Here is a 13,667-nt window from a genome sequence, read left to right on the forward strand (position 1 = left end):
TATTTTTATCTACTCATCAAAACAATCTCTCGTAATCCAAGTACAATCCTGTCTATTTTGGTATTATCTATTTCAGGCCTCTTAAGAATGTCCATATTTCTTCAATCTTATTCTTGCTTTCTTCCTTTGCCATGTCATTTTTCGCTTCTTTGCCTCAGGATCATCAAAGCATTCTTGTGTTGTTATATCATATTGAAGTGGCTCTCCAGTCTCCACTTTTGAAGGATTGAGAAGTCTGTTAACAGCACCAAATCTTCTCATTATTTTCACCTCTTGATATAATTGTCCTGGTCTGAATAGATTTTTTTCCATCTTTTTTCCATTATAATCTTCAAAAGTGTGTATTTGTTGAATATTTAATTCTTCTGCCAATGTATTTGATTGTTCAATTTCTTCTGTTAAGTTCTGTCCCAATAAAATATTAGTTGTAGTCACAGTTGGAGTTTGTTTCTTCGAGATGCTTTCTAGTTCTTTTCCAAAAGCTTTTATTTCATCGCCAGCTGAAGAAAGGAACTGATAGGTTTGGTAAGATATTTCCCACATAGCATAGATTTGTTTTTGAAACTCTTCCATAGTGAAGTTTCACATCTGGTGTTCAAGGTTAATCTTATCTTGTTTTTCTTAAATATTTTCTTGATTTTTTTTAAAGAGAAAGTCAGATTGCAATTTCAGGTTTAGCCACTGGGTGTCCCCCAAGTACTTTGAAAATTCTTTTCTTTTAATCCGTTTCTTTTTTCAACTTTTTTTTAAAAAAAACACCCCTGGGCTTGCTCACCGCTTATTTGAAGGAAGGGTTGAATTCCCCCCTCCCTCTCCACAGGGGGGAAGGTACTTAGCAGCTTATTTAGGTGAAAAGAAGAAGATTAAGGTATAAGAGAGGAATCTTACCCCCGTCTCTTCCATGCTGCTTTAATGTTGCCTGATGGTAAATTTGACTTCGGCTGTCTGCAGCCTAGTAACTGGCCATATTCCTATGGCCAGTCTTTCGTCCGCCAGTACAAAGGGAATGCAGGCACTAACAGGGGGGTTGCGGCTCCCACGTGTTTCTGCAAAAGCCTCTTCTTTCTGGTCGCCCCTCCAGGGTGACTCTTTGGCCCTTTTAGGATCCCCCAGTGATGCGAAACTGGACGTAGAAGACGAGAGCTGTCCTCCAGACGTCTATGTCGGCTGACTTGGCAAACCGGAAGCCTGCTATTCAACATTTTTAGAAACTGCTAGAAAGGGTCATCTGTTGATTTGGGTTGAGCATAGTGATTATGTTTTATTGTACATTACCAGCCCAGGTTGGACCAGTAACTTCTGTGAAAGCTTTGAACCACTGCCTGAAGGCTATGAACAAAAGTAACCAGATGGAAATGCTGTTCATTGATTAACTTTAGACCCAATGTCTCAAAAGTGCTTTTTAAAAGGCAACTAGACTTTCTTAGTTTTTTTCCTTGGAAAAGTTTCACTTCTCACCCAAGAAGCTTCTTCAGTTCTGAAATTTCCTAGATGAGAAGTGAAACATTTTTAAGGCAAAAAAAGCAAGAAGGTCCAGTTGCCTTTTGTAAAGCACATTTGGGACAACCATGACCTGGATGACTGAGAATCTCCATAGACATTTAGGCCTGTTGGTTACTCCAGACAAGGTGCATACCCTTGAAGGGTTGATTTGTGACCTTGGGATCGACCTGAAGCCACATCATCTGTTTAAACAGCAGATGGAGGGGTTTTTTGTTCAGTACACCATGTTACAGCCCTACTGGGATTGAGAAACCTTGGCATCTCCTTGGTAGATCACCACCTAATTGTCCTATAGCAAAGGGGTTATCCTTGAAGCAAACTCAGAAACTGCAACTAGTATAGAAGGCAACAATTAGACCTACCCAGGAAATCTATTTTAAGTTTAAGTTATGCACATTTTGCAATCACTGCAGTAGCTTGCCTTTTGGACTCAGTCCTGAGTGCTGGATATTAGCTGTAAAATCCTTATATCACATTTTTATTGTCACATCAAATACTGCCTAGCTAATGTCTCATCCCATTCAATCAACAATGGAGAAAGTGGAACTCACAAATGAAGTAAGTGTGCAACAGACTTTTCTCATAGCAGCCTTTCAACTGTGGACCACTTTACCTCAGGAGAATGCATAGCCCATACCCTATAAAATTTTTGAAAGCATTAAAGATCATCCTCTTCCAGCAGGATTTTGATCAAAGATTAAGATTTCAAGCAGTAATCTAGTTTTCCATATGCTTATCAGATTTTTGTTTTTAATGGCTTCTTAATGCTTTGTGCATTACCCAGAGCCCATAGCCTCTGCAATGAAGCAGATTAAAATGTTAAATAAATAAATAAATTAGCAGCAGTTTATGAATATTAATAATTTTTGAGTCAAACCATTGGGTCTGGCATATATAAACCAATAGTCTGCTGTTAGCAGGGGTTTCTTTGATGATCTCAGATGGAAGCCTTTTCCAGCCATATCCTACCCAGGCATTATGCATTATGCATAAAATACGTCTTTATCTAAGCTGTGGGACCTTTGCTGTTCCATAGAAATAATAACCAAGTACTGGAATTAGTATGAAAATTATGTAGATCCACCTTTTAACAGATGCTCTAGTTTGGTGGAATTCATTGGATTATAATTACTGATTCTTTCAGTGTTCATAGAATAGACTACTTAAATTAGCTTTAATTTTCCTCTCCTTTTATATAGTACTAATCACAGTTTTTTAGTGCTTTTTTTCACTTCCATAAAACTATAGAACCGAGCTAAGCTTTTGAAGTGCAGGGTGTTGTACATACTAAACTTTTTGTTTTGTTTTTTGCAGTTTTCTTTCTGTTAAGAGAAAGAAAATTGCTATCCACAGTTTGGAACAAATGATCTATTCATTATGTTGTGGCTCCCAGAATTTAGATGCTTTATAACTCCAGAAATCATACAGTTTAACTCGAACGAAAATAATTGTATAACAGACATTTTTATTGTCCAGGAACTTTAAGCAAAGACTTATATTTTGCAGAAAGACATCCAGTCATCACAACATGTTAACATTGACATCTGTTCATTTCCGTAGGTAAAAAGGAGTAATTCTCCATCTTAGCTATTCGCGTGGTTACACCATGGTTCATTAGACAAAAGCTTTTACAACCTGGCACATAACAGGATGTCCTGCAATAAACTTTAAAACTGCTCCCACTGTTCTAGATAAGCTATAGGATTTACTAAGAACTAAACTACATTTCCCAGAAGCCATCTTTTAAGGAAATAGCAGTTAACCCTGTAAATGCTACATGTTCTTACATACAATTCTGCTAAGGATACAACATTAACCCTGTAAATGCTAAATACTCTAACACAGTTCTTATGTATATGTTCTGGCCAGATGGTTGCATACTGTTCCAGCACACATTAATATCCTGTCTTTCAAATTATACATGCTCAGCTATTACAGGTGATCCTCGACTTCAATCACAATTGAGCCCAAAATTTCTGTTCCTGAGCAAGACTGTTATTAAGAGAGTTTTGCACCATTCTACAGCCTTTCTTGCCACAAGGGAATGGCTGCTGTTAAGTTGGTATGTGGTTGTTAAGTGAATCTGGCTTCCCCGTTGACTTTGTTTGTCAGAAGATGGCAAAAGATGATCACATGACCCCTGGGACACTGCAACCCGTCATAAACACATGCCATTTGCCAAGCATCTGAATTTTGATGATGTGACCATGGGGATGCTACAACAGTCATAAATGTGAAAAACTGTCATAAGTCACTTTTTTCAGTGTCATTGCAACTTTGAATGGTCACCGAACAAATGGTTGTAAGTTAAGGACTTCCTGTGTAGAAATATATACAGGTCTGTTCTTTATTTTTTATTTATTTATTAAACTAGTATACTGCCTATCTCATAGGAGGCCATTCTTCATATGTATCTGTACAATTGTCATGCTTTATTTCATGTAATCCATAGGAATACAATTGGAAAGACTACCAGCCAAGCAACATGACCATGTCTGAAATGCAGATGTTGGCTAGCATGAAAAGGCAGCAAAATGAAGAATTGGAATATAATGGATCTTCACATGGGCTGAGTGCCTCTCAGATCAACAATTGTAACATTAGCATGAGCACAAGCAGTGATGACACAAATACCTGGAATTCATGTCTCCCAGCAGTAAGTTTGAATTGTACCTTCCTTATTGTTTAAATAAGTGCCCTAGCTAAGTCTCCACTTATATTGGACTCATTTAAAGGATTATCATTGGTCGGCATACATTTCTTTAAAAAATGTTACAAGGCCTGAAAAGATACAGATATAATTTCTAAGTGATGCACACTTGTGGTAGATTTATATGGATGAACACTCTAGCAAACGTTAGTAAGAAAGGAAAACAAAACAGTAACATCTAAGATGTCAAGCTCGATTGAAGATTTAGTATGGCCCTATAATAGAAGACAAGATTCATTTTCTTTTCCATTCATTTCAATGTACTAGAGTTTTCAGTTTATAGATCATTATATATTCTGTGTCTTTATCTGTTCAGTTTTTTTCGCTAGAAAGCCATCAAATTTAATAGTTGGCTGTCATTCTCCTATAGTTGTTTTTTTTTTAAGGCTGAACTTCAGATTCCTCTATAAAATTTTTCCAAAAGTCCATCTCAAGATTTGGCATAGACCATGCAGGGCCTCAAATGGGAGCTCATAGCTGAAATAGTAATGCTTCCAAAATACCACAACTAACAATAATCCAGTAATCCAATAAAAAAGAGAATAAACAATAAACAATCAGCAAGTTTACAAAACTACATACATTGATAGAACAGTGCTCATGTTTGCATCATCATTATCTGCTATCTTATTTTCACTGCTCCTACATAGAACTTGGCTAGTCTACACGTAATAGAATGTTTCAGGTTGGAAATTATAACTCATCCTTCTGCCTGTGTATTGGTGCAGAAAGGACATAGAGATCCCTGTTGACAGTATTGTATAATACATGCTGTATTATTTCAGTTTCCCAGATTCACATGGGCAAAATTACTCAGCTTATAGAAATTTAAAATATCCAATAGATGTAAAGAACTCTTACCAAAAATCTACATAGTCATTTATTTTAGTTCATTTGTTGTTTTCAAAGTCAATAGTTGATCATCTGCCAAAACTAAGAGTAATAAACCTCTTGGGAAAACTGGTCTTAAACCAGTAATTTTATCTTAATCATAATCATAGTAGTAAAGTTGGAAGGGACCTTGTAGGTCATCTAGTCCAACCCTCTGCTCAGACAGGAAACCCTATACCATTTCAGACAAATGGCTGTCCAGTCTCTTCATAAAAACGTCTTCTTCCAAGGCTCACTTGAATGGTAGGCATCCTAATCTTAAACCTGAATGATTTATTAGATATATCCTTATGGGCAAAAAGAATGGGCTTGGTTTACTCTAGCTCTCCCGTGTCTAAATTCTCATATAATATTTGGAGCCAAAGTTTGGTCTCAAGAAACATTAAAGCTGTTGCCATTAGTTCTTGTCTTTTGGTTAAAATAAAAATGATAAATTAAAGAAGCTCCTAGTAGCTATTGAAAATGCTAGTAGCTATTGAAGATGCTAGTAGCTATTGAAGATGCTAATGCCAAACAGGTAACATATTCATCATGGAATAAAACAGCACTCTAAGTTATTTTAAAAGATGGACCTACTCTATTCTACTCTACTCTACTCTACTATTTCACTTAGTGATTTTGCAGTTTTTCATTTTTTAACAAATACTTGAATCTTTGATTTTTTGGAAATTTGTAATCAGCTTGTTCTTCTTAAAGTGCTGAATTATAGATCTTACTGTTCTTCTAAGCACAGTGGGCACATATGAGATGATGGCTGGTTACATCATCTGTGAGCAAAAGTAGGGGAATATTACACCTTACCATTAGGGGAGCATGCAAATCTTGTTTAGTTTTTTTTTTTACATGGAGTTAATGTAAAATGTAAACAACATAGGATCAAAATACATCCTTTCCTCACTTCTCTTTCTATCTACATTTGTTCATGTTAGGGAAATATAACTTTTGAATCCGGAAAAGAAGATACCAGTAATGAATGTATTTTTTTTAGCTTTTCCCACAATATCATTCTGAATATAAAGCAAATGTTAAATCAAGGAAAACCTCTGATAGACTTTGCTTTATGGCTGGTTTTTTATTAAGTGGTACAAGAGTATCACTAGGCACTAAAGCCACTTTAAATCTCACTTGTTTGTCTCCTGTTATACCTTTAAGTGCTAGCTAGTCTTGGAGCCTCAGTTGAAGGCCATTTTAATTATTTCAGCTAGGACAAAATCACTACCCAGTGACTTCAGAAGGAGAAAGTGGTGAGCATCTTCGTTCAGTTTTATGTTGGAATCTGCATGTAAAGCTCTGAAATGCTGTTCCCCTGCTTGTATAAAAAAATGGTAGTCTGGATTCTTTGGAGTTCTACCAAGGCTCTTTCCTTGGGTGGCTGAACAAACAATGGTTAAAAAGTTTCCCTGTGTGGTTTGTTCTTCTTCTCCAGAAGAGACTTTTATTGTTTTTTCCTAAGATTCAATAATTCTTGGTGTAGAGCCTTTAGGGGGTTATACTTCAGCACCCTTCATTCCATCATATCAGGGCAGAATTACAGAACCAAAGAGTTCTAGTCCAACCCCCTACTCAAGCAGACCATATACCATTCTGGACAAATGGCTGTCCAATCTCTTCTTAAAAACCTCCAGTGTTGGAGCACCAAGAACTTCTGGACGCAAGCCATTCCACTGATTAATTGTTGTCACTGACAGGGAATTTCTCCTTAATTTACTCTTTGATAAGCTTCCATCTGTTACTTCTTGTCTTGCCCTCGGGTGTTTTGGAGAATAGGTTGACTCTCTCTTCTCTATGGTACCCCTCGAATATTGGAATACTGCTATTGAAAATATTGTGAACATTGGAAGGGCATTCTTTTTGTCCATTCTGCATCACTGATTGGGGGGAATATTCCCACAACTAAAGGGAAGTATTCACTTTCTAATGAAGATTCCAGACCTTCAAATCAGCAAAATAACCGAATTACAGAACATGAACAAAGAATCTGATACGTATTGGCTGTTGTGGGTGAATCTGAAAGTAGGAATCCCTAGAATTTCTACTTAGTTGCTGTGTGAATGCTGAATTTGGGGAGAGGGAGGGATTATTTATTTTTATTTAATTTATATGTTGTCCATCTCACTGTTGAAATTCTGAATAAATGGGATTTAGGAGAAAAATTAGTAAAACAGGTAGCATGAATGGATGGTTGGAATTGAGACAAAAATGTATAGAGAATTTGAACACTTGAACCAGTGGTAATGACGATTGTTTGCTTGGAGAAAATTCTGGGTTTTTCCCCACAAATATACAGCAAAAGAATTAATATCAAGTCTAAAAGCATGATTGATTTCTTTGCTTATGGTTGAAATATTTAGAGAGTTGGTGAAAGATATAAGGATATTCTGATAGTGTCCAAAGGGGTTCTTAGCAAAAAAAAAATCTGCTCAAAAGTAAAGATAAGAAGTGAGGAAAAATGAGAGGGATGGTAGAATAATTGCAGGAAGAGAAAGTACGAGTCATGTATGAAAAAAAACTATTAAAAGATATATTAATCCTGTGGCAAAATGAATATAAACTAGATGTGATGTATGGAAGGTGCCTGGAACAGAGAAAAATAATTGTGACACAGAGTGCTATAGGGACTTTGTGCAAGTATGCTAATCAGAAGAAGGAAAAGGATGCATGGTTGGATTGTAAAGTAAAAGAAGTGAATGGGGAAAAATAAAAAAAAATGTAGTCAGGAGAAAACAGATTATTGCAACTATCTTTTTTTTTCTTTTGTTCATTCCTGTCCAGTTTGTGGACACTGCCTGGACAAGTCACTGTAGTGTTCTTGGTAAGGTTTTTTTCCCGAAGTGGTTTGCCATTGCCTCCTTTCAGGAGATGAGAGCAAATGATTAGCCCAATGTCGCCCATCTGGCTTCATGCCCAAGGCAGAACTAGAACTCATGGTCTCCTGGTTTCTAGCCTGGTGCCTTAACCGCTACACCAAACTGACTCAGCTTTTTCAATCACACCATGTTTATATTTGCTATAGAAACTGCAGCCTAACTAACATGTCTCTTTTGATTATTTATTCCGAAGTACAATGGGTTGGTCATTAAAGAGCATTATCAAAAGTAGCTGTGCAACAGTCTTTTCTAGTTGCTTCTCTATTTGAAAATCTGAACCTATAAAGAAATCTTTGTTCATTAGAATCCGCATTCCTCAGTTTATAGTTTGCAATCAATATTTTAAAAAAACATCTTTTCAGACAATGAGTTATTTATCTTGAGGTAAACATTCAGTAGATTTTTTCTCTAGCTACTCTGATGTTTGTGGTATATACTTTTAGAGTGTTTCCCTGTAGTTTTTTTGGGGGGTGGGGGTGGGGGGAGATAATTATAAGTTCCATACAATGTCAAGTTGATATTCTTGCCAATTGATATTCTTGATCTGCTTTCAAGGCCATTGGAAAAAGCCCAACAGAAAGTCAGACTCCCTTAAGTTGTCCTGTCCAGCCTGTGTCAGCTGTTTGTCTAGTGAAAAAGTCATCTGCTGTCAAGTGAAAGTCATCTGCCACAGCTAAGGACTTGCTTGTCTCCCATTCTTCTTCTTCAGAGTAGCTAAGCTAAATGGTTGTTGTTGTCAATTTATACAATAGGGCTGTTTTCAGAGAATGGTGCTGCTGACTCAGAATTCCTCCAATTATGCGTACAGAGGCAGGAAGAAGGCTTTTATTTCAGCATTGACCATATTCCCATTTCTTCTGGTTTTTACATGGAGTTTTGGTTATTTCTGTATTTTCTGTGATTGTTGGATTCTCCTGATTATTTTTAAAAAGCCAATTATATTTGATAAGCACAATAGGTGGTTCATCTGCCCCAAATACATGAAATTTTGATGTTCGAACCATTGATCCATTTAAAAAATATGTGAGGTTATCATGAAACTTTAAACAACATATTTAAACTGAATATTGTAATACATTTCCACTTCTCTAACTACCAGTTAGAGAGCATGTGGTTATGTATACAGCCCTTCAGAGTGACATCTGTTATAAATTCAGAAATCCTTTATGTGTCTGAAGGTCTCTTAAACTTGGTTATGGTATATTTTCTCCTATATGAATATATATTTCAAGTTCTTCCATTGTATCATTAGAACTTGAATCTGATATTAAACAAGGCATGTGTTCACTTGGTCGGCTTTATGCTACCATCTACAACTCCAGGGCTGATAAAAAATTATGCCCTGCATAACATTTCTGTGAAAGTGAAACAAAACGGCTGTGATCACCCTTATTTCTTCTTTCAATATTCTGCAGTGTTAATATTGTAAGACTTGTATTTTTAAAAAATGGATGCTTAATTTTAGTTTCCCTTGCTTTGAGGGAGAAAGGTGTATGTTATACATAACATTTCTTGTGAGACATGATACAATCTAGACTTGTTCCAATTAATCCTACTTTCTTCCAATCTTACTTACTCATCAGAGCTTTGCTAATTTTTGCTTTGTAGATTATAGAAAACTTCTCACTAGGAAGCAATGCTTTTGTTCTAGATGTTGGCTGAATTTGAGGTAACCTTTTTATCCCTAGGTCTAATCTATGGCAACAGCACCACCAGAAGGCTGTTCTTTGTCTTTAATTTACCTTTCTTGTGAGTTTTAGAATGTAGGCTTTGTACATTGTTGATATAAATATTCATATTTAATATAAATATTCATATTTATGTACAGAGTTACTTTGACCTTCCTCCTGTACTAGACCTGGCTTCAACCATATGCCACTGTTGCATGATTATCCAATGTTCTTCTAGTTTTGTTGTAGCTTTAATAAAATTTGATAGAAGCCGGGGATTTTCTCTCAAGCTACAAAGGTTCAGAATTCCTATAGGCAAGCAGGCAGGAACAGATGCGTACATACATTAATAACAACAATGCACTAAAGCTGTATTCTGTAGTCAAACATAGTTTACCAAAAAATGAAATGTAGTAACTAGGTGTGTCAGGAAGTATTACTGAAATATAAATTGTTGAGCAGCTGCTCCAAAAGATATAATAGCTTTGAGAGTTACATATTATTCTGCTTAACTGTCAACCGTAATACACTTTTTAAAGTGACTATTTTGCATCAGATCCAACTCTGAAATCCTGGAATTTGCAAAGAAGGAATTGAGGGAAGAAAAGAATGAGGTAATCTCCTTACATGTTCAGGAACTAATCAATTTATTTCCAGCTGTGATGCATCTAGAAGCATTTCAGGTCTGATTTTCCACATAATACAGTAGTGTTCCAAACACATTGGAGATAAGCCATTTTCTTCAGGGTACATGATTTTTTTAAAAAAAAAAATACTTAAATCTTGGTCAAAGTCCAGTACAGAATGAAACAAATAGCAAATTCTTTAAAAGTAAAAGAGGAGGAGCAAACATAAAACACAAACAAAAAGAATAATATAAAATTTTACTGTCACTATTTTACCATTGGAAATATGTTTCTAGAACCTCCCCAAAAAAAACCCAGAATATTATTTGGCTGAAAGGCAAAAAGCTAAAAAACTAAGACAGAAGTGGATTAAATTAAATTAAAACAAAGTAATGTGACAGCTATTTGTATATGTATTTAACAGTGTTCAAAAGTTAGGCCAGTTATATTAAGGGATGAAGATTGGTCAGCTTTAATCTTTGCTTACTAGCAGCATAAGAGAATATGGCAACATCCAGGAGCTTAAAGGCCCTTTGATCAAAAAGCAGCATTTATGTAGAGATCAGAGAGCAGAGTGATAGAGAAAACTACTTTTACCAGGTATGGAGAAATAAAACAGATTTGAATATAAAATCAACAGTACAGTAAAATGTGGGTAAACCTTTCTACGGCGCCTGTAGCACATAGATATATAATCAAGCAGCAAATGGAATTATTTTGTATCTGCCTTTCAAAATAGCTAAAGGAAGACTATTAAATCAGGCCAATGTTAAAGCCCTTGGATACTGTCATATTTTTTTAAGTATTTTGCTGGTCTAAACATACAACTGGAAGCTCAGGAGTACATTTCTGAGATACGGTAGGAATTTTCTCACTGGGGCTCTCCTCCTTCCTCATAGAGGTTCAGTTAGAGTGATGGGGAAAATGCTACCTTTCACCATTCACTGTTCTGTTAAATTTGGGACATGAAGCATAATGGCATGGCATTTAAATCCCGTTTTAACAAATGCACTCAGCACTACTTGTTGCAACTTGCTAAACAAATAAACAAAGCATGGAAGGGGGTACGTGCTGTTTGAGAGGTATTTTTTATGCTCTCTTGTTGATCAGCTAGATTGTACTAACTGACACATGGGGAGTCTCCATATTTCCGAATCAGCTGTATGAAGGACAATTGAGCATTAAATTGGTTTCAAATATTCCTGAGGTTTTGGAGAGTGAAACCTGTATGCATGGAGATGCTTATCCATCAGAAACTCGGGTCACAGTTTCATTCAACATAAAAATATATTATCTTATTGACTATGTGAATTCATACTGTACAGATGTGTGCCCCTTGTTATCCCTCCATATTTCCACCATCCTCTTTTTTTGGAATTTTTGAACTAGGAAAGTGTAGTATTATTTTTTTACTTTTTGTAAGAATTAAACATACCTAATAAACTTTGTAAATAGTTAATTACAGTTCAGTTTTATGTATATTGGAAGAGCACAAGCAAAATCATTGTTTGACTCCTTATTTCTTGTATCTTTCACAGCCTGTTAATCAAGGAAGTCACTATCAGAAAGAAATGAACCCTCTTTCTCAGTCCAACCCAAGGTAAGTTGCTGTTTACAGCTCAGGCAAAGCCGATGTGTTGAGAATACGGGGAAAAAACCGGTTTTCTTCGGCGTGCTCTTAAAATGTATTGCCAGTTTCTCCATCTTAAAAAAAAACTGTGCATTTCCAGCCTTGGCCACAAATATACTCACGCATAAGTAGAAACCTGAGGGATGGAAATGATTGCTGAGATGTGGCTCAGCAGTTGAGTGTATTTGGACTTGTGCATCCATTTTTAGCAACCACATACAACAGCCGTGTCCGCAGACTGGAAACAAATAAATAGGAAAGCATTTATCATCGCAAGTCCTGGAACTCAGAAGTGGCTGTGTTGAACCTAGAAAACAGTGCTTTACTGTCTTTTTGTATTCCTACGTCTTGAAAGTAGTTTCAAGAATTCAGTAATGCTCCCTTAGAAAAGAGGCAAAATTTGAAAAACATTGATTTTTCCCCCCTAGTTTATCCGAACTGAAGCTAATTTCTTAAAGAGATTGTTTTCTCAAGAACACAGGCTAAGGTGTTTTACCTTAGCCTCTGTGGGACACTCTCATAACTCAGGCTTTCTGTCATAGGGCAAGAGCATTGTGTCCCATTTTCTAAATTACCTGGGAGACAGATCTTCAAATAATCTCTTGACAAAACAATTCCTATGACTATTAGAAAACTGTTTTTAAAAGCTGGCTTAAGGAAAACCTGATTTAGGAACCAAAAGCACTTTGTACAAAGACTTAAGGATTAAGAAAATTCTTATCCATTGTTTATCTTTCCTGCATTGCAGCAAAGCATCAAGAATTTTTCCGAATTTGTGTTCAATTTTTCTACTATTTTCGGATTTAATCTGATGAGAACCGGGGAGGATAAGCTTACAGTGCATTGCTAAAGACAGCAGCATGTTCAGCGGGCTTTGATACTGGGTGGACTTCAGTTTTTTTCTTGTGTCATAGTATAAGGCTTATTGGCTACTGCCTAAAACTAAAATTAATTCTTTCCAAGAATGATCCTTATAGCATCTGTTCAGCAATACTATTAAGAAGGTAAGAGTGGGCTTATGAGAAGACCAGCAACTGAACTATTTTCTGTATCCCTGGGTAGGAGAAGGTAAACACACCTTGATTTTTTTTAAGAGCCTTCCTGTGATTGACCCATGTCATCCTTCCATTTCAATCACAGGATGTATACCAGCATAATTTCCATACATAATTAAATCAAATTTACCTTTCTCTGGTAGCAATTTAGACATATTCCTTCTGTTTTCCACACTCTGTACTTTAGGCAACAAAGACTGTGAAGTTTATAAAAGTTCTACTTTTCATGTCACTTCTCCTTGAGGGCCCACCTCTTGGTTTCCTGTTCCATGGTATATTTTTCTTTCCCTGAAGTCTCAAATCCCTTTTTCTGTTCTGTCAAGTTCTTAAATATTTCCAAATTTCCCTAGTGCAGAATAGCTTCTAAATCCGCTTGTGGACATTTTATTCATTAACATTGCTTCTTCCTGTGGATCAGGTGCTCCACTGCCTCTTCCATGCAGAATGAAGAGATATGAGCAGCTTCATAGTCACCTGCTTTATTGGAGAAAATAGATAATCGGCCCTCTCCAAAACGGGTTGGACATTTTTATTGGTATAGTTAGTACCGAATCCATCCAGGATTGGAGTAGAGTCTACCCAGACAAGCAGGGTTGTATTGCCTAGTTTATTATGCAGAAGTGCCCATAAATGAACACATGTAGCTGAGCTAGTCAAGATCTACATTTTTCCCCAAATCCATTCTCCCAAAAGCCGTCACAGTGCTAGGCTGCTT

At 36.3% G+C, this 13,667-nt stretch overlaps 1 protein-coding gene across 1 annotated transcript in view; it reads left to right on the top strand.

Moving 5' to 3' along the window:
- CFAP20DC (CFAP20 domain containing) overlaps nt 1-13,667 on the top strand; it is a gene marked incomplete at its 5' end in the record, with an annotated part of 184,909 nt that overhangs the window by 117,995 nt on the left and 53,247 nt on the right. Inside the window, 2 exons of the mRNA XM_081319078.1 lie at nt 3,956-4,159; nt 11,806-11,867. Coding sequence (XP_081175204.1) covers nt 3,956-4,159; nt 11,806-11,867 — 266 coding nt within the window. The remainder of the gene's footprint in view (nt 1-3,955; nt 4,160-11,805; nt 11,868-13,667) is intronic.

The sequence above is a fragment of the Vipera berus genome (genome assembly GCF_964194415.1).
Source record: "Vipera berus genome assembly, chromosome: 2".
Lineage (NCBI taxonomy): Eukaryota > Metazoa > Chordata > Lepidosauria > Squamata > Viperidae > Vipera > Vipera berus.